General features: G+C 48.6%; 1 protein-coding gene across 4 annotated transcripts in view; it reads left to right on the top strand.

Annotated features, from left to right (window-relative positions):
• Positions 1-17,470, top strand: part of Dh44 (diuretic hormone 44) — a 411,787-nt gene extending 394,317 nt beyond the window's left edge. For 3 of the 4 annotated variants that reach the window (XM_065434630.2, XM_070539302.1, XM_065434628.2), the window contains exons 2-3: positions 8,454-8,828; positions 14,394-17,470. In XM_065434630.2, coding sequence (XP_065290702.2) covers positions 8,460-8,828; positions 14,394-14,420 — 396 coding nt within the window. In that variant the 5' untranslated portion in view covers positions 8,454-8,459 and the 3' untranslated portion in view covers positions 14,421-17,470. Of the gene's footprint in view, positions 1-8,140; positions 8,366-8,453; positions 8,829-14,393 lie in introns of those variants that run through there. The other variant, XM_070539303.1, reaches the window with a different exon arrangement.
• The last annotated feature ends 6,823 nt before the right edge of the window (positions 17,471-24,293 follow it).

The following is a 24,293-nucleotide window of genomic DNA, read 5'->3' as shown; positions in this document are numbered from 1 at the left end:
GTGGTCAGACACAAACTTCCACATAAAATGCACGGCGAAGTATTTGTCGCCGTCAAACGCCACGTCTGCGCTGCAGCCTTTCGTGTGGTTTCATTTGCGGGTGTCCCGCGCGGCGTCAACATTCGGCTTCTCGCTCTGGCGGCGCGCGTTCTCCCGGATGCTCGCCACTTCAACGGCAGCGCACCTGTTGAGGCATGGGCGGACACTAAACCAAACACGTGCGCTGAACTTCAACCGAAGGTTTATTGCTGTGTGTATTGAAACTTCTCAACGCTGTATCACCTGCTGGTTGAGAGTGGTGCGCAGGGCAAGCCTTTAATTTTCAAAGAACGAGGCCTGCAGTATATATGTCACCACAGGCATTTAATTCGGCGGTATCGGGTTAGCATACTCACCACTGCATGAGTATGCAATGCCCCGGCCTAAGTGACGCAGCAGCACTGTTCCATGACTTCGGGGAAGGCCAGGTGACGGGTGCAGTTTATTATGCGTTGCATATTGCAATCACTCAGTTCAGCCCTTGGGCGCGGCCGGGCAGCCACCATTGAGGGTATGAGCCATTGTTCATTGCTGCGCGTCTCATATGTGGGTCTATTCTCTTTTAAGTTTGCTATGTTTGTTATTAAGTTGCTTCTATTTTTATGCGTTGCATATTGCAATCACTCAGTTCAGCCCTTGGGCGCGGCCGGGCAGCCACCATTGACCTTTAGCGCAACCACGTCACGTGACGTCACGACAGCCGGATGAAAGGCTGGGCCCCAACTCGCGCAATATGCAACGCATTCTTGGCTTAACCAAGCTAAGCCTTGCCATCTTTTATTTCACATGCCCTCAAGCGCCAAGCATTATAGAGAGGAGTGAGGTGCATGCGAAAAACAACAGCAACGATTGCTACCAGTTTATATAATGCGAGTGACATGTGCAGTGGACGTAATCATAAAGAACTCAAACAACAAGAACAAGAACGACATTCAAATTATATAAAACTAGCGACATCTCAACTGCACAAAAGCAAAATACGTCGCGACAGCGCTTGCGCAAGTACAGTGCGTTTGGCCATGTGCATGGTCCCAGTTGAAAAAAAAAAAGCACACAAGGCTCGGCGGAAAAGTGCACTGTCTTCGATTGACGCGATATCATCAGGAAGGTGGTTCCATGATTGATGGATATTGTTTTTTGGCGCAAGGGCCAGAAATGGCCAAAGAGCGCCACGACAATTGGGGATGAATGGCAATGAGAATAGTTGAATATGGTGGAAATCAAATGGCTATATATTGGCCTAAAATATTCGCTGTAAATGGTGTAAAATATGTTTCTATTAAAGTAATGTCCACGAAAAGTGAGTGCTATGGTTATAAAAATACGTTGTGAAGGATTAGATACTAGAACACGTTCATTTATAGCATTCATTATAGCAGCCTTTGCGGAGCCCTTCGGCGCAAGGACTGCGAGGCATGTGCTCTTTAAATGACTTTATTGCAGCTACAGCCTCTAAGCAGAGGCTGTGCTACAAATAGCCTGGCCAAATGGTTTCTGTGGTATTCGTTTCCTCTAAGAATTTGAGTACTGATTTAAAATTAAATAGAGGGTCATAGCCTAAAAAGAAGACTGGGTGCAAAAGTATATTATGACGGTATAAGAAAGGTAAAAACTTTTTTCTTTTCTCTTCTAATAATGGGCACTGAACGAGAACATGAAGGACCGCAAGGCTACTGCAACACCTAGTGCATGTCGAAGGGTTAGTTCCAGTCAGAATATACGAGTGAGTGCTACAGGTGTGCCCATTTCTTAATCTACAGAGCAGAGCTTCCTAGTGTCTTGTTCTTTTCTCAGAGATCCAGTTCCCTATTTTTGTCTTCATTAGGTGCAGTTTGTTGGATACCTGAGTGTCCCATTGCCTCTGCCAATATTTCCGTAGTTTATAACGTAAAAATGACTTAAGGTCTGTGTACGGTACAGGTATATTAATGTTTGCATCACAAAAAGCTACAGATGTACCCCTTTCATCAGCAGCTACGTTGCCCTCTAGGCCTCTATGGCCAGGCACCCAACCAAGAACAATTATTTGGTTCGACATGTATGCTGAGCATAGAAGATTGTAGACTTCATTAAGGATAGAGTTCTTGTGTTTTCGCAGACTTGATATGCCACTAACAACGCTTAATGAATCTGTGAATATGACAGCCTTTGTTATACCTGTTTGTTTTACATGTTTCACAGCAGAGAGGATGGCGTATGCTTTCGCTGTGAAAATGCTAGTGTTTGGATTTAATGCACCGGACGCTGAAAATGACGGCACGAGCACTTCGCCTGGAGTTCGAGAAATTGCGAATCCTTAGGCGCATGTTTTGTTATTGCGACGAAAGACATGTCACACTGGATAGTCTGCCGTTCCCAAGGTGATGCAAGGTTAGTGGGCGTCATTAGGACTGTTTCTCGATGTTGAATACCGGTTTCATTAGCCGATGGTTATAAGCGCACAGACAGAGGAGGTCGAAAAGATGGGCGGTTACGGTGAAGTCTTGCAGAAGACAAGTCAAGTACAGTTGGGTAACATGGATATTCGTTATACGATTTACATTTTAAAATGTAGGAGCAGCTTAGGTATGTTCTGCGTAGCTGTAAGGACCATTCGTTCGCCTCGACATAGAGACTTTCCACAGGACTTGCCCTAAATGCGCCTGTGGCCAGCCGTATATCTAGATTTTGGACTGGGTCGAGAATGTTGATAGTACTGTCCGATGCGGATTGGTACACCACGGCTCCGTAGTCGAGGCGTGATCGTACAAGGCTGCCCAGGCGGCGCGACCGAGCAGCGATCGTCAGCGCCTCTTGCGGCACCTTCCGTCAAAACTGACACAGTGACGCACGGCCGGTCTCGAGGGGAGCGCGCGCTCGCTCTCCTAGAGACCGGCCGTGACTGACGGACCGCGCTACTCACGCTGCCCACGCGGATCTGCCGATGTGATCGCTAGTTCATGCTTGTTTTGAAACGAAGAAATGGCGCAAGTTTTGCTGTAAGGTTTCAGACCAACCTTAAAATTAGACGGTCGGATACGCCCTGACATTCGTCGTAAAGGGGAAAAGTTCTACGCTGCCGGGCACGTACACAGGGTGAAAGAAGTCACCGGTGTGACTGTGCTGGCAAAGTAAACAAGAAGAAAGGGGGTTAACCGAGGGGCCCGATTTTTTTATTAGTCATCTCATGAGAACTGAATCATGAGAAGTGTCACTTCCACCAAGGCAAACACAACTGCAGCGTATCTGTAGCCTGAGTACACTCAACTATCACATTATGCTGTGATCAAGCAGCTCAGTTGAGTGTGCAGGCATGGCTGAGCTTATTAAGCGTTAGGGGCAGGTAAAGAAGGGAAAATCAGACATCCACCCGTTCGTGCTACAAAGGAAACCTAAACGGGTTGCTCAAAAGAAAATCCTCAAAGTTCAAGAAAAAATCGTCCTGGTCCGGGACTCGAACCCGGGGCCACCGCCTTTCCGGGGCAACTACCATCTGAGCTAACCAGGCGGCTTGCAGATGGCAGGGCGAAGTCGAATTTGTCGGCAACACGAAGCAAAGGCAAGAGTTTGACGTAATAGTTCTGCGGAAACCGGCAAGGTGGAGATAAGTAATTAAATAAGGGAAAATCAGACATCCACCCGTTCGTAGCAATTGCTACTAACGAAACCGTAGGTGTTCTTATCCAACCTTTTGAGTTACCGTACACCCGTGCCGCAGACCCGTGGTGCTGTTTTGACACGCTTGCAAAGCCTCATTAGCCAGGGATGATAGGCGCCATATCTTTTAAAATTACTAAAAGGCTCTTGTAAACAACTTGCAGAAAATTTTTATTAGACTGCTATTAGACAAGCAACCGCAGTACTTTGTTTACAACTGCCGAGGCACCGGCACGACCAAGCTTGGGCCGCTCCTGCCGCCAAGACTCGGGTGACCGTATCCGGCAATCTGAACCCAAACAGAGCCACACAGCGGGAAGAGCTGAGCGACTCACGCAAGCCAGAACACCTACAGCCACCGCGCAGTATGCCTCGTACACAGCAAAATGAATAGCTCTAAAAGATAGGAGAATTTTCAAAAATATGTAAGTCGGCTGCTCGGCAAGACTTTCTCGACCAAAAACTTCAGACTACTGACTACAATGCTTTCTAGTACGATCCTCCAGGAAGGAAGCGCGAGCACAAAACCACGGCCGGCCAGGAAATCTGGAGTCGGAGAGCAGGCAGCCCTGCACGGCTGTTACAGCCTTTGACGCAGCAGTACCGCCGTCCCCACGCTATTTTTTCCTGGGAAGTTTTCGATGTCTTGCACATTTGTCATCGTAAAACAGCGGTATGAGAACGTTTACCCGCAGGGCGGTGGCGCACGTGGTTCAGAAGTTTCAAATCACACGCGGTCATAACAACAACACGTGCGCCACTACGCCGTCGACTGAAGTTGTATCAGTACCAGAGTTGCGCTTTCAACGCTACAGGTGGCGCGGCCGTCGCCGGGAAACTCCACTGTCAGGATCGTATACAGGCCAAGCAAATACCTCCTGTCACTGCGCCAGTTTCTTTGAGAAAGTAACTTAAGCAGGTTCATAGAACTGAGGCACTTCGCTTTAAGATATTTCAAGGGGAATAAAATTAAGTTTTGTGTCCAAAATAATGCCTAAAAATTTGTGTTCAAAACTGATCGATAGTCGTTCTCCGTTAAGGTCAAATAGCGGGTTCTGGTGACATGCCTCTCAAGTTTGAGAAGAGAGCACATCTGGCTTTTAGAGGGTTAAATTTAAAACCATTTTCTTCTGACCACTTTAAGAGTTTGTTTAGGCCAAGCTGTAGCTGTCTCTCGCAGATGCTAAGATTGCACGACCTAAAAGCTATCTGTACATCCTCTACATAAACCGAGCAAAAGGCTGTGCGAGATATGATGGTATGTAAGGAGTTCATTTTAACAATAGAGAACGTACAGCTCAGCACTCCACCCTGTGGTACACCTGTCTCCTGTATGAATGATCGAGATTGCACATCGCTTACTCTAACACGAAACGTTCTGTCAGACAGGTAGCTCCCAATAATGGTCCATACCAATACCAACACCCATACCGATGCGGTTTCAGGGAAGGTAGATCGACGACAGACCAGCTTCATCGCATGGAAATGTACATCCGGGAAGCCTTTATTCTCACACAGTTTGTCATATCTGTATTCCTTAATATGGAAAAGGCGAACGATACTACGTGGCGCTTTGGGATCCTTCGGGATCTTTCTGGAATTGGTATATGTGGCAACTTGCTGACGAAGGTGCTTTCAGCCGTTCGTTGTATGTGAAGTAAATGAATATAAAAACCTGTTTGCGAAAAAAAAGTGCCCCTTACTTTATTGCGGTGATCAACTCGAGATGACAGGTAAGTAGTGTAAGATTTGGAGTCGGGCTTGTAGGACGATCGGAGCAACTTGGGGCGACAGGACTAGGCGAGCAGGATATATTTGCAGTATTTACATTTTAAACAAGAGATACATTTACACAGTCTAGCGTGACTCCCAAATGGAGCTCGCAAGACGAAGCATACAGCAAACGAGCACACAGCTCACGAGTACATTGACGAGCACAGAGCACGACGACGAGCACACCTTAGCAGCCGACCAACAGCTGTTTTTAAACACTTCGTGTTCCCTAGATCCCTAGGTGAGGCAAAACGTTCGACGGCATCGTAATCAAGCGGCCTCTCTGCGGGACGGTTTACACAGACACACTCACACACAGGTTTCAGTGCCCCCTCCGAGGGCAGACGAACTTTGCAGCGGAGTCGTCGTGGTGTCCATTGTCCTGCGTCCCAGTAGCCAATTGGTCACGCCCGACCCCAGCCGCCGCCTCTAAATTCCAGAGCGAACCTCGCACAGTGACCTCCGCCGCTGCCCATTGTCTGGCGTCTTCAAAGGCCCGTGAAAATGCACCGTAAGGCATCTCCTTCCAGGAAATCCCCTGGCTTCAGTCGAACCGTGAAGGCGTTGGCGATTTCACTAAATATAGCTGATCGCGTTTAGTCATGCGGTGCCGAGGGGTTGTTGACGGGCCACCTCGCGGTCCCTACAAGTCACCGCGGCAGGCGTTGAAGGCGTCCATGGTATCTTCGGGGAAGCTCGTCACGCTCGCAGCTGCGGCTGGCTGCGAAAACTGGCATGTTGCCACCCCGGCAGGCCATTCTTAACAGTAGGTGCTCGAATGAGCTCACTGCTGAGGATGTGATTATGAAATACTTTATGAAATAGGGATAAGCGAAAAGCCTTTGGCGCAGTGATAAAGATGGCAGACACAAGTTGCTTTTCATAAATGTTAAGCTAGAAGCTGTGCTAGAAGTACGAGTTGCATTCGAAAGGGCCGAGTGAATGCAAATCGTCATCATCATCAGCCTGGTTACGCCCACTGCAGGGCAACGGCCTCTCCCATACTTCTCCAACCCCTGCCATGGACTAATTGTGGCCATGTTGTCCCTGCAAATTTCTGAATCTCATCCGTCCACCTAACTTTCTGCCGCCCTCTGCTACGCTTCCCTTCCCTTGGAATCCAGTCTGTAACCCTTAATGACCATCGGTTATCTTCCCTCCTCATTAAATGTCCTGCCCAGTCCCATTTCTTTTTCTTGATTTCAACTATGACGTCATTTACTCGCGTTTGTTCCCTCACCCAATCTGCTCTTTTCTTATCCCTTAAAGTTAAACCCATCATTCTTCTTTACATAGCCCGTTGCGTCGTCCTAAATTTAAGTAGAACCCTTTTCGTAAGCCTCCAGGTTTCTGCCCCGTACGTGAGTACTGGTAAGACACAGCTGTTATACACTTTTCTCTTGAGGGATAATGGCAGACTCCTGTTCATGATCGATCTGAGAATTCCTGCCAAACGCACCCCAGCCCATCCTTATTCTTCTGATTATTTCAGTCTCATGATACGGATCCGTCGTCACTACCTGCCCTAAGTAGATGTATTCCCTTACCCCTTCCAGTGCCTCGCTACCTATCGTAAACTGCTGTTCTCTTCCGAGACTGTTAAACATTACTTTAGTTTTCTACAGAATAATTTTTAGACCCACCCTTCTTCTTTGCCTCTCCAGGTGAGTGAGCATGCATTTCAATTGGTATCCTGATGTTACTAAGCAAGGCAATATCATCATCAGCGAATCGCAAGTTACTAAGGTGTTCTCCATTAACTCTTGTCGCCAATTCTTCTCACTCCAGGTCTCTGAATACCTCCTGTAAACACGCTGTGAATAGCATTGGAGAGATCGTATCTCCCGGCCTGACGCCTTCTTTCTTTATTGGGATTTTGTTGCTTTCTTTATGGAGGACTACGGTGGCTGGGGAGCCGCTATATATATATTTCAGTATTTTTACATATGGCTCATCTACACCCTGATTCCGTAATGCCTCCATGACTGCTGAGGTTTCGACTGAATCAAACGCTTTTTCGTAATCAATGAAAGCTATATATAAGGGTTGGTTATATTCCGCGCATTTCTCTATCACCTGATTGATAGTGTGAATATGGTCTATTGTTGAGTAGCCTTTACGGAATCCTGCCTGGTCCTTTGGTTGACAGAAGTCTAAGGTGTTCCTGATTCTATTTGCGATTACAGTAGTAAATACTTTGTCGGCAACGGACAGTAAGCTGATCGGTCTATAATATTTCAGGTCTTTGGCGTCCGCTTTCTTATGGAATGCAAACGGTGGCCACTAAACTCAAGCGTGTGTGCCATTCTCTTAATGTCAAACACTGGGCTAGCTGTCTGAGGTGCTGGGCTGCATCAGACGTCCTTAAAGGGATACAAATGAAATTTACTTCTTAATTGACGTTTCAAGTATTGAAAACACGATGCTGTGAACTTTCGCGATCGCTTAGTGGCGCCTTTCTCCCACAAGCGTTGTTCACAGGACCCGTGACGGATAGGTGACAATAATCGTGTGCCTCTGAGTACCGCTCTCGTGGCTTTATGCGGGCCACGCCTGATTACATGGTCCCAATATTTTTTTTTTCTTTCATAAGCGCTCCGACGTCCATTCGGTTCAAAATTGCACGCAAGATCTGTACTTCATCGTGAAAAGAACAGCAGCAGAAGATAATATGTTCTGTCACCTCGTCGCAATCGCTACAGTTGGGCGAGGCATTGCCTATCGTGCCAATGTGAAAACAGCAGGCAACAGCTAGCAATTTTGATTATTTTCTTTATTTTCTATCGTGCTTGCCTAATTCCGATGTGTTTCTTTTGTTATTGTCACTTTAATTACTGTTGCTTTACGCAAGACGGATGATCATTTACATACGTACACTTCCCGCTGTGAAATTGCCCGCAAGTTTCTGTATCGCCTGGTGAAAATTACACGATTCCCGCGCCCTTCTTTTTGTATTAGTAAGACACAGACCAGGGCCCAGCCGCTCACGCGCACTCGTGCCGCAGGAGGCGATGCACCCGGCGTGCCCGTGGCTGGTGCTGGCGCTGCTCGTGGGCGAGGCGGCGCTGGGGGCGCGCGTGGGCGGCAAGCCCGGCGGCCTGGACCTGTCCGACCTGTGGAAGCGGGGCCCGCTCTCGCTGCGCAGCCGCGCGGGTCCCATGCCGTCGCTGAGCATGCACAACCGGGATCACATGCCGTCGCTGTCCATCGTCTCGCCGCTGGACGTGCTGCGTGACAAAATGATGCAGGACATCATCGAGCGCAGCATCAAGAACAAGATCCAGGCCAACGACAAGATCCTCAAGGACCTGGGAAAGCGCAGCGCGCCGCAAGAGCTGCTACGGCGCGGCGACGACGACCGATCGTCCTTCAGCCCGCAGGTCAGTATGGTTACAGCACCATCATTATTGTTGTTATCACTTGTTTAGAAAACATACATAAAATTGACCGTAAAGGTGAAGCGAGGGGCAAGCAGGCCACCGGAAGGGGCACAACGCCTGCCTACTCATCACAAAGTAGACAGAAACATAGAAATGGAAGATATCGAGAAGGATATATGGATCCGGAAAGAAAGAGCAAGGCGACAAATCTCAAAGAATTAAGCACAACACACACAGTACATGTCACACGCAGTAGGTCCGGCCACTGCAGATCACGCTACTAAAGAATATTAAATAGAAGAAATAGTGTCTGAGTTTGAGCTTCCAATTAATTCTAGAAAAGTAAGGAGAGCGCGATGAGCCTGATCGCGTCGAGACGCACAGCCACTGGAGTGCAAACATTCGTCGAGTGTCGCGCACCGCAGGCGAAGGAAATTATAGTCCTTCACTAGCGACATGCGCCGCGCACTGAAAGCGGCGCACTCCTATATCACGTGCTGAAGCGTCTCCCAGAAACCGGAAGGCATACGCGATGGACTGGCCACACGTCCTTGTCTGTATAAACGTTCGCACACGTTCACGCAGCCAGCCCTCAGCTTAAGTAGTTGCACTCGACCGCGAACACGGGGTGGGAACATTCCATTTGCGACGCATTGGTCTGGATGCTGCTTGAGTAGGTGGCGACAAATCAGCAGACGGGGGTCATCGAGCTTGCGCAAAAGGGCAGGCATAGGGCTTACTCCAGTTGGAAAGAACGCATGCACCGCACTTACAGGCTCGAATGGAGGTAGCCTAATGATCCACATGCCATACTGACACTTTGCAAAAGGTCCATGAAAGACACTTCGTTGATGGTACACGCAATTGTTTATAATGCGAAACGGCCCTTTCCCTATGGAATCTACCAGAGCAAGAAATACGACGCACCCGATGCTGAGGATATAAATTAATGAGGAAGCTAGACAGCGCACACAAAGCTAACAGAAATCTTGGCGCGGATCATCCAGAATTGGTTGCTCCTTTTCGTTAGAGAACAACCAAACAACAAAATTCCGCTCCGGAGCTGAAGTGGCCGTTCCGCGGCACACGTTGAGCGAAGGGCTTCAAACGGGAAGCTTACGCAAACATTGCCCCGCAAGAAGCACAAAAAAAGAAAACCCTAACAGGAACCGAGAGGAACACGATTCTGAGGATCTGGTCGCACAACCTGGCGAAGCGAACACGCGTCCAGGTGCAAAGAACCTCACTGCCAGGCAGTTGTAAACATATTGTGCGATTTCGCTCGGCTGAACACACGAGGCGTTGGCGCAGATGAACTACTATCCGCGTTGATGCGGTGTGTCGTGACAATAGCTTGAGGGAGAAGAGGAGAGTGCACATTAATCGAGTTGCAGGGTTTTTCTTTATTTGGTCTAGATTTCGCAGCTGCGCTACGTCAGGTCGGAGTAGTCGGTGGGCTTCAGAATTCCGAACGCTGCCGAAAAACGTGAAGTACGCAAAAGAGTCATCAAGACGAGGATTACAACATTGTATTGATGTATCCTTCATGTTCCTTGACCTTCGTTTGCAAGCTATTAGAAACCTATTAGCCCTGCAACACGTTTTCACAGCATCTGGAACGAAGGAACGGTGACAGTGCACCAGGCGTGACAAGTGGACAGGGAAGGGCAACAAGTGACACGAGAGATTACTCGACAATACGGGAAAGAACTGATCGATCCTCTCACTTGGTGACTTGGTGGTGTGGACGCGGGACAAGCCTGCCCTTGATGAAGGTGGTGTGCGATTCGCCGTGTCGTCGACTTTCTTGTCCCAAACATCCCAGCATGTGTGCATTTTGGTCATTGAAAATCTGGCGGAGCTCATATATGAAAGTATCCCAACTCTGTCCAAGGCTCGTGATTAAATTAGGAATCACTGCAGGGAAATCATTCGTGGGGTCTAGCTTTCCAAGACAACACTGTAGCTATACGAGACATCGTAGTGAAGAGCTTTGACTTAGTCTTGATTACCTGCGCAGGATCTTAAACGTGCACTGACATCTAAGCACGCGCCAGCGTTGTCGCAATTCTTCCCCATTGAAGCGCCGCCGGCAGTCGAACCCGCCACCTGAGCAGCGGGACGACGCAGCGTGTCACCAATGTGCGATCCACTCCCGAGTCACGCAGAGGTTTGTCGCGGCCGACGAAGGAGGAGACGAGCGGTGGCTACAACGCAGTAAGCAACGGTGGCAGATCCTGGGACAGGGGTCACCTTCGGCACCGTTTCTTTAGAAGAAGCAGAGCACTCGCGAGATGCGTATGACAGATAACGAAAAGGAAAGTTGGTAACAGCATTCATAACGATAATTTCTTGTAAGAATGAGAAAACTAGAGTGTATTTGTGTACGAGCGAGGAGGTCTTGCACTAGCGAATAAGAGTTCTGTGCCCTTACTCATATTTACGGACATGTGCCGCTTCTTTTTTTTTTTTACGCGGGAATCATTTACCGTGGAATGAATATATATAATGGTGTTTTCTGCCAACAGACGAATTTTATTTGTTGCATGACTTGGTAAACCACTGATCAATATTAACATTCACTTTTATACCAATTTCGAGCTTCTCACATTTACTTCGATGCTGGGCTACTCGCTATCCAGCTCCCAAATGTATGCAGCGCGCGCCGAAAACAACAAAACGAAACTTGTCGACTCCTCGAGCTTTGTTTCTTTCTGCTTTTGCGTTATTGCCTTTTCGAGTTCAAATGGGAATCTGTAAGCCAGGCACGGTAGCCATACTTTGGAATCCAGCACTGCTGAAACAGCAATTATTGTGCTGCGATTGAGAAGTGAATTCACTGCAAGACATGTAGAACCCGGATGCTTAATCTTCATTTGTTCTGCCTGGTGGATGAGAGGGAAAAAGGCACCATTTTCCTCCACACTTGCGCTGAACTACGGGGCCAGCTGGCGGAGTATTTACAATTTTCGGGATCCGCACTGCACACAACTAAGCGCACGGAAGTATACGCTAGGCGCATACTTCTGTGCGTATACTTCTAATTATTGTTAGTAACAATTAAAATTTTTATGGAAGACATGAGAAAATCGCAAGGATGCTTTGCGATACCAAAATATGGATCGCCTTTTCGTACGACAGTATTTAAGGAGGAATACCACGAACACTGCGGAATTACGGAACGTCCTGATTGCACTATTGTGGTCTCCTAGTGCCTAACTGTCTACGTGCTCTGTGACAACACTTGGTCGTTGTCGTGTTCTTTGTTTGGTTGTTAGCATGAAGCACTTGCAGTGGGGCGCGGTTCTAGTAGGCGCCTGTCCTATCGATTTCCGCGTTCTCTAACACGGCACCTTGCGTTCATGCGCAGGTATGACCACTCGAGAGACTAAACACGCGTGTGAAGCACCTAAGTAGGCCATGCGAAACATGTAAGCGCTGTCGTCTAGCTCGACGTTGTGTAAGGTCGATGTGGTTAAATATGTGAACAAGACGCCCAGGCACAGGCTATGGTTAGTCACGGGCGCATATACGCAGAGTCAAGATGCTGCGATTGAACGACCTATCTTGCTTTCACCATTCCGAGTCGGTGCATATATACCAGCAGCTGCGTTTGGTCTACTTTTACCACGAAACCGAGCCGCCTGCAGAGCCCCCGGAACAGCGCTGGAGCATTGGCGCCGGCGCACCGTTCGAAGCACAGTGTCGCTACTGGCGCGGGCAATCAAGGCGGTTTAGCCAGCATGGCACGCATCTCTACGACCATTCCAAAGAATGATATTGCCTCATAATTTCAGCGACTCTCAACATAGACGCAGAGCCATAGACCCAGAGTCATAGACACAGAGTCATAGACGCAGTCATAGGCGCAGAGTCAGAAATCAGAACTACGTGCAGTGTATCCACCAAACGCTCGGAAATAGCGGAGGAAGTAGCGATTGCGCTGGCCCTCACAGAACAGGAATGCGGAGTCGTAGTAGTGACTCGCAAACGGCAGTAAAGAATTACGCCAAAGGTCGAATTTCCAAGGAAGCCCTGTCCATTCTGGCCAAAGCGGGCAGATCCAAAACTGCGAGCTTGAGTATCATATGGTTCCCCGCGCTCGTCACCACGGAAGGCGACGCGCTCCCGAACCTAAACGAGACGGCGCACCGGACGGCGCGAGACATGACCCGCCGCGCCGAACAGGGAAACGCCTCTCGCACGATAGCGAACGCTTCTCGAGCAGAACGGGACAGGCTCACCAGATACAACGACATGACCAATGCATATTTGAACGCCAGAAGGATATACCCACCGCCGAGTCCCAAATTGAACAGGAGGCAGGCCGTCGCCTGGCGACAACTCCAGACGAACACCTTCCCTAATCCATTCCGTCTGAAACGTATCTTCCCAGATAAGCATCAGGACGACACGTGCAAATTGTGCCAGGAAGGACCAGTAACATCAAACACATGCTGTGGGAGTGCAATGTGGTTATAGAAGGGATGGCAGTTACTCCGGAGACCCTGTCGTCGAGGTGGGCCGCCGCTTTGCGCAGCTCGGACCTCGGAATCCAGACGTGGGCAGTCCAGCAAGCACGTGAGGCGGCGTTGAGGCAGGGCCTTGACGTTCCCCCGTGGGAGACCTGAGCCCAAGTCGCGTTAAACCTTGCCGGACGTACAAGAAAGTTGTATCCATCCATCCATCCATCCATCCATCCATCCATCCATCCATCCATCCATCCATCCATCCATCCATCAATCCATCCATCCATCCATCCATCCATCCATCCATCCATCCATCCATCCATCCATCCATCCATCCATCCATCCATCAACAATTATGCCTTGGCACGTTAGAAAAATATAATTGCTCCGAAAATATCAAAACATAAAAAAAGATCCCAGGTTGCTTAGCTACCGCCTAAGAGACGCGAAAGCGGAAGCCTTGTAAAGCCTACTATAATTAATCTTAATCCAACGTAATCATCCTTAATGCCCTATTCCACCTCAATCCAAGCTGATCCACCTTAATCGACCTTAATCCACTTTGATCTATTTTATACCACGATAATGTGCATTAATCTTCCTTAATAACCTTAATACATCCTAATTGCCTCAATCCATTCTAATCCTTTCTAATGCTTCTTAATCCATTTATTCAACTTTCATGCACCTTAGTCCACCTTATTCCTTCTGAATACACCCGAATCCACCTTACCCAAATCACTAAACAATCATTAAAAACTTTGCTAATCATTAATCATTTCTTATACACGGCGGGACATGCTTTGGTTCTCTTGTCGCCTTCCTTGGTCAAATAATATTTTCTGTACCTCACAACGCGACCTTGCAACAGATGTAAGGCTTTCACCCCACAGAAGCCTCTGAAGTTACAGGCACAGAAATTAGACAAATCCATGCGTGCTGTCTGCATGACCGCAGAGCCAGACTTCCTCTAACTTTAGTATGAAACTTAATGGCCACAGTGACATTGATTGACTGACTGATTGATTGATTGTGAATTGTATGCTCGTCTCACTTTCGTTTTTCCGTATTTTGATTTCATTATTTTATTTTGCAGGAATCCTTCTCGGAGGAACTTCTCTGAAGGCCGTCTTACATGGACAAAGACTCAACTCTAGGAACTCCGGGACGTGAAAAAAAAATTGCAACAAGAAACCTACCTAACCCTTATGGAATCTTTTTAACAGGATTTCTTTCCCCATTTTCCGCAGAAATTAATCCACACCTATAACAAATTTTCCAGATAAGAACAAAGAAAAAAAAGCACAAGTACATGCAAGACCGCGTATACTCCCTTATCTGAGACGCCGCTCCAAACGTACAGGGAATCTCGAAACGCTGTCGCAGCATTTTATTTGCTACATGCCTACGCTCAAGCAACATATCTGTCAGTGTGCATGTGCAGTCACGCGCACCTGCCTAGGGCGCCTGGGAGAAGGATGACGCAGCTTTCTTTTTCTGAAAAGTCCATCGTGTCACTAAAAGCCCGCTCGTGTAATAAGATTGGTGGTGAGAACGCGAACCAAAACATCGGAGATAATGTACTTTGGTGTAGCGAGCATATAAAAAAATCATGAAATCCTTCTAAAGCGCCTCCTGTGAAGGGTGCTTTTCCGACATACCGACGCCATGTGTCGCCGGCGCTGCAGACGACAAAGCTGGCTGCAGACGAGCCTGTTATTCTGGTTCGGCGATGCCCCGTGGTTCCAACAGTGCTACAAGCGAGATACCCGCGAATGGCGATGAATGCGCGATTCTCGCGTTACTTCTCGTTCTCGCGCTTCTAAAAAGCCCCCGTGACTCGGAAGTCAGCTTCTTCGTCTCCACGGCAGCGTAACGTGGAACGCCCATCTCTCACAATTATTCGAAGCGCGTTCTTCTAGATTGGCGACGCTCTCGTCACAAGAGACACAAGCTAGGAAGAGAGGAGTAAAAATTCGACAACAATAAACGGAGCGATTTGACTAATTAGAATTCGTAATGAGCTTGTCATGCTTTGTAAATACTGAAAAGCGCTTGATATTGCATATATAAATATGTATTTTTAATTTCTTGTGTGCATATCTAAAGACACATGGTGTACAATATATAGTTGTTGGACCACCTTTATTACCCCGCCCCGCGAGTGTACATATCAACTAGAGCAATGAACAGCGCTCGTGAAAGGAATTGCATTCTTCTCCTCCTTGTGTTGCGCGAGAGGGCTTTCGTCCGCTTGGGCCACCACCGTTATTGCACGCCGAAAGCCGCCCAGCAAAGATGATGGTGACAATGCTACGGCAGGTCGTTTTTGTATGCGTTCGAGCTGCAGCGACAAACGATTACCAAGAACTCAACGCAAGAGAAAAAATAAACCCCTGCAATCTTAGCTAGCACATTTGATCGCAATAACAACGTGAAATCTGACAAGAATCTTTAATCGCCAATTAGTATTGCACTGCATCAAACCGGCACCTGAATTATTAAATGTTCCTTCTTCTGCCCTTCCTGCAATGCTGCATCAACAGATGGTAAATGTGGCAAGTGTTAATCGTAGAACCAACAAAAGAACTCCCCTCATTCATCAATTTCTTGTTGGCAGGGTTGGCGTTTATACATCAACTGTTTAACTGCAATCGTAAACTGTCTTTTCTCGACGCCCGCAACAAGGAACCCCAGCGCGCGTGTGCCACACGTTCCCTTCTGGCAAGCAAGTGACTGGAACCGAGCAGGTGGCAGGCAGACCGCGTGTGCAGAGCGCGGGGTGCTGTCGCCAACGAAGCGCGTTTGGACGCCAGTTTGGCCCCGTGATCGCCAAGAAAGAAATTAAAAAAAAAACGACGCACGTTCCGGGCTGGAAATTGAGTGTCGGGAAACAGATGCCAGCATTTCTGTGACCACGCCTACTTTCGCGGCACTTATTTGATGAGAAAGGGAGGGAAAACAGGAACAGAGTGAAAAGAGTTTTGGTGGGTGGCCCGAACGACAGAGTCCCGTTCTTGTCAATCGCTGTGTCCGTGGTGGTATCGCCGTCTCAGTAGTGTATCCCGCTCAGAGCCCGCTCGCGGGAGTCGTCGATTTTCCTTATCTGCGCGCGGTAATGCCGAGACACATCGAGCGCGCATCCTCCGATAATCCCAAGGACAATCCACGCGCGCTCGTGCGCTCCCACACGCCCTCCCCGTGTTCACTGCAACCGGACAGAAAAGCCGAATACGCTGCATCCCTGTTATTGCGAATCCAGCGGGCTAGCGAGTCAAGCAATCGAATGGAGCACTTGTCGAATCTGTCTCAGGCGAGTGGCCCAAGTCACAGAAGCTCTGAAGCGAAACAAAGAGAAAAAAAAAAGGTAACGAGTTCTGTTTTTGCCTAATGCGTCATCCTAAACAACAAAGCACCTAAACTTTTTATTTCTTTCCACGGGTACAACAGCTACGCGACTTTGCTCAGCCGCGAGTATTTCTACAAACCTGTAACGCGCAATAAACTTGGGGCTTTTGAAGCTAGTCGTGCCATCCACGTTCAGTGCACTTTCTGTAGGAAATAAAGGAATTGTTTGGTTACTTGGAGAGTGGCAACATGGGTTATTCTTGCACTTCGTCACCTGTTGCTGGCAGGCAGCACTGGTGACTACATGCAATAAATAGCAGACAACTTTGGGAAGGACCGAGGCGGAAACGCTTTCCGTTGCTCGTTGCCGAGGTCTTAATCCTTTTCTCTCTCGTCATTCGGTCGCGCATAAGGTTAATCTCTCACGAGCTGATCGTTCCTTGCTCGAAACTGGAGTCGCGCTCGAGTAGGTTGTGAAAAGATAAAGAAGGAAAAATGCAGTGGACTTTTCCCGGGTGACAGGTTTGTTAGCGGCGAGACAGATCAGGCCAGAGCGAAGTTCACAGCTTTATTCGTTGAGTTGGAACCATTATCTTTCTAATGAGGAGCGTTGTGAGCCGCCCTCCCGAATGTGCATGAATAGATGTGTAGCACTACGTGGTTGTCCTTGCTCGTTGTCTCTGCGGAGAAAATAATTTTCTTTTTCTTTTGTTGCCCCGCCGTCTATTTATTCCCTCACATTCTCGCATTGCTGCCGGTGTCATGCTGACACTTGTAAGTAGAAACTGACTGTCGATTGTTCATTAAACTTATTTTGTTAACATCTCCGTGCGTTATTTCTTTGATCCTGCTTTTGTGTGCGCTGCCCGAGGGCGTCGGTGAACGAGGCGCCGCTCGATGTGCCGAGTGCGGGGCAAGCGAGCAGCCGCCCCCAACTGTGAAGGCATCGCCACACGCCTCAGCGAGTGTTGGTTAGGTGAAACTTTACTCTCGTTGCCTACGGCCACGAGAACCATACCTCTTCTTACTTTAGGCGCTGAAAAAAATGCAAGTACATTTTGCGGCAGGTTTGCGTATGGCAACACTATACCTCAAGAACGCGGTTGAATACATATGTGTTGTAACGAAGGGATCGGCACAAACGCATGCAAATCATTGGTGTGCGTGGCGTACCTTTTCGCAGAGAGCTGCGTGACTGCGCCGGAAGAGAGCGCCACACGAACCGCAAACGGCACTACGTTCTTGTTCCTCGATATGGTTGGCAGAGTGTCCAAAGTGAAGTTAGACTTAGGTAATACTTGAGCTTGTCTCACGGGCTCCACCACTACGTAGTTAATGATTTCGTAGGCTAACAAATTGATGCTAGTCATCGGCAACGCATTAATCTGTAGTCAAATGTGACGGGAGTAAGAGGCGCAACTGCTGAGAGCCGGGCGAATACGAATCCACCGAGTGGGGTGAGAATGAATGTGGGCTCCGAGCCCAGCTTCGCCGCTTGCTCTGTCACCGACCCGTGAACAGCGTGCCAACTAGCGCACACACACGCACACGCACCAATGCTTTTCTTTGGCTCAACAAGGTGAAAGAAACAGCCGGCTATGAAACGAAGGAGCAGTACAGCCATTCATAGGCGTAATCTATCGCTCATGTTTCCTCAAGCTTACACTCTAAGAAAAGTTTACACCCTTTGGAGTGCCCCTTTTGCCACACAACGATAATCGTCATCTGCATTGATGCGTTTCCTTTCTTTAACGCTGCGAGCCCGGTACTTTCAAGTAACGAACGGCACGCGCGTTATCAGCATGATAGCTTTGCCGACAGGAAATGCTATCATGCTGATAACGCGCGTGCCGTTCGTTACTGGAAAGTACTGGGCTCGCAGCGTTACAGAAAGGAAACGCATCAAGGCAGATGACGATTATCGTTGTGTGGCAGAAGGGGCACTCCAAACGGTGTAAACTGTTCTTAGAGTGTAGAAGCGTCTGTTTACTGCCGATTCACGAAACTGGTCGTACACAAAAAGAGTTCGCAAAGATAAGGGCCAGTCAATTGTGATGGCGATGCTCTCAACCTTGCATGGTTTTAACTCTTTCGTGATAGAAAGCAGACAGAAATGAGGCTTCAACTTTTTTAACGGCAGAAGAATTTTAATGAGGCTTATCAATTCAACTAGGCTCGCGTAACACCTGTGCCAGTGCACAAGTGATACTCGCTACAGTACGCTGAGCCACGGTGGAGCGCTGTTAAATGATGCGCTTCAGGCGCCTCTCTAGATGTGTCAATAAAAAAAAACAGTGAATACCTCACCCACGCGTAGCAAACTGCGATACACAAACCTACAGCATGCACTTCTCAGATTCAAAGATAACAACATCAGCACCTTCTCCGTGTACCAGATTCATAGCATCTTCCTTGAAGCCCAATATCAGTGCCCAATGCGCAAGAAATTTCCTATCCAGAATTAATTTCACTTTCCCTTGTGGCGTTATCCGGCGAGTGAATTAGAACAAATATAATACCTTACATTCGGGACGAAAAATGGCCAACGGTGGTCTGCAATGCGTTTCTATGCCCACCCTGCCTTCTCTTGCACCCGTGCCACACGAGAAGAGGAGCTGTCGCAGCTGCTGACAACCGCTACACCCGATTGGTTTCGAGATAATTTATGTCATACGATACGATAATTGCTTCATACAAGCAGCAGGGAGAGCTTGGTATTCCAAGCAGCAACTTAACCCTTTGCTGGACTTTGGGCACATATCGCCACTCTTTTCAGGCCGATTTCACCCCCCCCCTTGATGGCGAAATATTGTCACGGCCTAGTAGGAGACAGGAAATCCGGTGTAGAGGACGCATAAAAGCACTTTGTAAGAGCAATCAACGCGACGTCATTGTCGTCTTTTAACGCGATAGCGTTAAGGAGCTCGTGTCGCAGAAAAGCCGGTGTCGTCGGCGTCGGGTGTCGGCGTCGGCGGCGTTGACCGTGAGCGATAAATCACGGCAGGCGCTTCATAAATAAAAAGCAACTTCCAAGATTGGCCCGGTGGGAATCGAACCAGGGTCTCCGGAGTGTGAGACGGAGACGCTACCACTCAGCCACGAGTTCGATGCTTCCAAGCGGTGCAAACGCGCCTCTAGTGAATGCGGTGTTGCCTTCGAAACGAGCCGTGGAAAGTTATACTGCGGTGTATATCGGTAATTATGAACATGTAACGTACAGAAGTCACAATTACATGAGTTGCGAAGTGCGTTTCCGCTGCATTTCTTCTGCTCTTTCCGCACACGCAGAGCCATCCTGCGGCAAACACAGAAGACCCCCTCCTCTCAATGTACGGCGCTGCCCCGACAGGAGGCGCGCCGCGCGTGCATTGGGACCGCTGCCAGGCGCGTCGCCGGACTCCCTCTCCCCTGACGACGCTTCGCCGTGCTCCCGGTTTAGATTACTATCTATCTCTCTGCCCGTGCCGATCACGACGTTTGGCTGGCGTAGATCGTTTCCCCTCCGAGACACCGAGTTCTTTGGTTCGTTTCGTTCGCTCAGGCGCACGTTTCGTTGCCGCGCCGAACGCTGCGTTGCTCGACGCTCACCGCGTGATAGGTGGGCGCTAAGTCCGATGCGGGGCGCATCGTAAGTGATCGCTGTGCCGTAGCGCATTGTCTTATACCCCTTGGCGGGTCGACGGGAACGCTGTCGCGTCCCACTCTTGAAGGCGAAGCTTAAGCGTCCTCCAATTTTTTTTTTCTACCCGCGCGCTACTTCAGTGTCGTTTTCATCGCTTGGAACATACCCGCGGTGACCATATAGGATAGCATTTGCCCCTCCTTTGGAATAAAATAAAAGGCATCGTCGCGATGCACCAACCTCCGAAGGCAGTGCACAGATGGCGCAAAGTTGAGGTCATTAGGAAAAGTATGGCTTCATGCGAAGCACGTGCACAACCTCTGGTAGGTGCCACCGGCGTTCGGAGCATTTATGACGGTCGGGGACAAATTCATAATTCACCTCGCTGATGCGGCGCAGAACTGGGTACGGCCCGAAGTATCATCGCAGCAGCTTGTCAACACAGCCCCCGCCGACAAACAGAAGTCCAGACCCACACCTGGTCACCGACGTTGTACGCGACTGGTCTACGCCGAGGATTGTAGTGTCTGGCATCGTAGTCCTGTTGTTCTTGGATTCGCAAACGCACAAGCTGCCTGGCCTGCTCTGCGCGTTGCGTAAACACCTCGGCACCAGTTTCGTCGTCACCGCACTCACGTGGCAGTATTGTCTACAACATTGTTGTCATTTCCCGTCCGTAAATGAGGTTTAAAGGTGTCACGCATTTTGTCTCTTGACGAACCGTGTTATACGCAAACGTAACATATGGTAAAATCTCAATCCAGTTCTCGCGGTACGTCCATGTACATACTGATAATGTCTGCCAGCGCCTTATTCAAACGTTTTGTCACCCCATTGGTTTGGGTCTGATAAGCCATGGCCTTTCGGTGAGTGGTACCACTTAGTCGCAAAACGGTAGCCAGAAGTGCTGCCGTGAACGCAGCACCTGTCTGTTATGACCAGTGCGGAAGCGTGATGCCTTAGGACGACGGCTTCGATGAAAAATCGAGCTGCTTCGGCTGCTGTTCCGCGTTCGATAGCATTTGTTTCGGCGTATCGAGTAAGGTAATTTGTCACGGCAATTACCCACCTATTTCCTGCAGTAGACAGTGGAAACGGACCTAAAAGTCCATGCCAATTTGTTAGAATGGCGCTTGCGGTATCTGAACAGGATGCAGCACTCCAGATGGCTTGCCGGGTACACTCTAAAAAATGTTTACACCCTTTTGGGCGTATATCTGCCACACAACAATAATCGTCATCTGCCTTGCTTACGTTTCCTTTCTTGAAAACTTCACGCCCGCTACTTTCCTGTTGGGAATGCTATGTCATGCTGATAATGCGCATGCCGTTCGTTACTGAGAAGTACCGGGCTCGCAACGTTAAAGAAGGGAAACGCGGACAAGACAGATTACATTTATCGTTGAGTGGCAAGATACGACTAAAAGGGCGCAAACTTTTCTTGCACACTCTTAAAACGGCTGCACCCTTTGGGGTATAGATTTGTCCCACAGCAATAATCGTCATCTGCTTTGCTTGCGTTTCCTTCCTTGACAACTCAGCGCTCGCTACTTTCCTATCGAGAATGCGGCGTTACACTGATAACGCGCATGCCGTTCGTGACTGGGAAGCATCGGGCTCGCCGCGTTAAAGAAAGGAAACGCGGGCGAGACAGATGACGATTATTTTTCACACTCACTCTTAAAACGATTGCACCCTTTCGGGTGTATATTTGTCCCACAACAATAATCGTCATCTGCCTTGCTCGCGTTTCCTTTCTTGTTAACTCGGCGCTCGCTACTTTCCTGTCGAGAATGCTGCGTCACACTGATAAGGCGCATGCCGTTTATGACTGGAAAGTACCATGCTCGCAGCGTTAAAGAAAGGAAACGCGGGCAGCACGGATGACGATTATTGTTGTGGGACAAGATACGCCCCAAAGGGTGTAAATTTTTCTAAGAGTGCTCTTAAAACGGTTGCACCCTTTGGGGTGTAAATATGTCCCACAACAATAATCGTCATCTGCCTTGCTTGCGTTTCCTTTCCTGAAAACTCGGCGCTCGCTACTTTCCTGTCGAGAATGCTGCGTCACACTGACAACGCGCATGCCGTTCGTGACTGAAGTACCGGGCTCGCCGCGTTAGAGAAAGGAAACGCGGGCAAGACGGATGCCGATTATTGTTGTTGGACAAGATAAACCCCAAACGGTGTAAATGTTTTAAAGAGTGTTGTGGTACCAGATATGCCCCAAAGGGTGTAAATGTTTCCTAGAGAGTAGACCGCACAATTTTACACTTTTAAGCAGAACTACACCCTTTTGCCACACACAATAATCGTCATCTGTCTTGTACGCATTTCCTTTCTTTAACGCTGCGCGCACGGTACTTCCCAGTAACGAACGGCATGCGCGTTATCAGCATGACATAGCATTCCCGACAGGAGACTAGCGGGCGCGGCACTTTCAATGAAACGCAAGCAAGGCAGATGACGATCATTGCTGTGTACACTCCAAAGGGTGCAATATACACCCCAGAGGGTAAGTTTTTTTAGAGTGTATTGCTGTGTGGCAGAGTATAACCCAAAGGGTGTAACTTTGCTTTAGAGTGTAGGCAAAAGTACACATTTTGGGGTGTATATCTGCCACACAACGATAATCGTCATCTGCCTTGTTTGCGTTTCCTTTTGAAATGTTGTCAGCACTCCTAAAGGCACACGGTACGATGTTATGCGGGGCTGAAGGGTGAACCGTACTTAGAAGATCACTCTCTTGCTGGCTGGCTTGAGCATCCTAAACCAGAAAAAGAGGACAGAATCTCTTTACAACTATGTAAACACATCGCTAATTACATACCCCGCATTTCGATACGCACCCTTACTTGAAGCCCATGCTTGACTGTGACTATAACGACAGGTGCGAACGTGCCCAAGACACTCACCGTCTCTCCTTGGGCGCATTCGCGACGGGATTTATCTCGACCAAACAAAGCATGGGCTTCAGCTTAAGGGACATTTCTGAATGCGTCGGTAATACATGCAAGGTAGCTTAAGACGCCTAAGGTAAGCGGTTTTCAGCTTCTCTAAATTCAGTGATTAGATTAAAATCCCAGAGTATAAATCCACACCTATAGCATCTTTATCATGGAGGCAGATTTAAGGCGTCTGCTTAAATAGTACCACTGACAATAAAATTGTGCTTGCAAGCAGTAGAGCACAGCAAAGCTTTATATAATGTAGAAACTGTTCAAGAATACGTGAAAGTACATGGCTTGTGCCTACAAATGATACAAGCACCTAATAATGCATACTATACACAGGAGCTATGTAAACGCACAGAGGAGCAACAACGCGTGCAAAATATCACGTAGCTCTACAGACAGCCCTTACTGCAAGACCTCCAAAGCAATGCATGAACGGTGACTACCTCGCAACATCGAGCACCACTATCGAAAATGTGTGCCAGAACCACTGACGCCATCGTGCCGTTGTGCACAAAACCTGCCGACCGCGAGTACCGCGTGCAGTGCAAGAAAGACTAGGACGAGTACGAGGGGTCGAACTGAAACACGGGACAAAGAGGGACGTCGCTTCTCCATTGTCCTTTGTTTCCAGCTGCAGTTCAGCTGTTCAAACTAGTCTTAGCTATACACCAATTGTCTCAGTTTAACACTATTCCGAGAACAAACACCACCGACATGCCTTGAAGGGTGCCGCCGAAACCGCTGGGCATTTGCATTGTGCATCAGCTCTTCCTGCCCGTGCTAAGCACTCATTACCGGCATACAAGAGAAGAAAGTAAAAAAAAAACACCGCCATAGCTTGAAAACCATGTGCCTGCTGATGACCGGACACCACTGCAGACATGGCGAGAATAAGAAGTGAAGTGTCACAGCATCAGCACCGCAACCTAAAGGTGGTTCGTTGTGAGAACGGAAAGCTTGGCGCTATCTTCTGCAGCCCTTCAGGGAGCACAGCACGGCTCAGCCATAGAGAGAGCTCAGCGGGAGCATTGGAACACAAGCTCACACATGCCCGCATACCCTTGCTTGC

This window comes from Dermacentor albipictus, chromosome 5, assembly GCF_038994185.2.
Source record: "Dermacentor albipictus isolate Rhodes 1998 colony chromosome 5, USDA_Dalb.pri_finalv2, whole genome shotgun sequence".
In the NCBI taxonomy this organism is placed as follows: Eukaryota; Metazoa; Arthropoda; class Arachnida; order Ixodida; family Ixodidae; genus Dermacentor; species Dermacentor albipictus.
The sequence above is the reverse complement of the archived record's forward strand: the minus strand, read 5'-3'. Positions and strand labels throughout refer to the sequence as shown.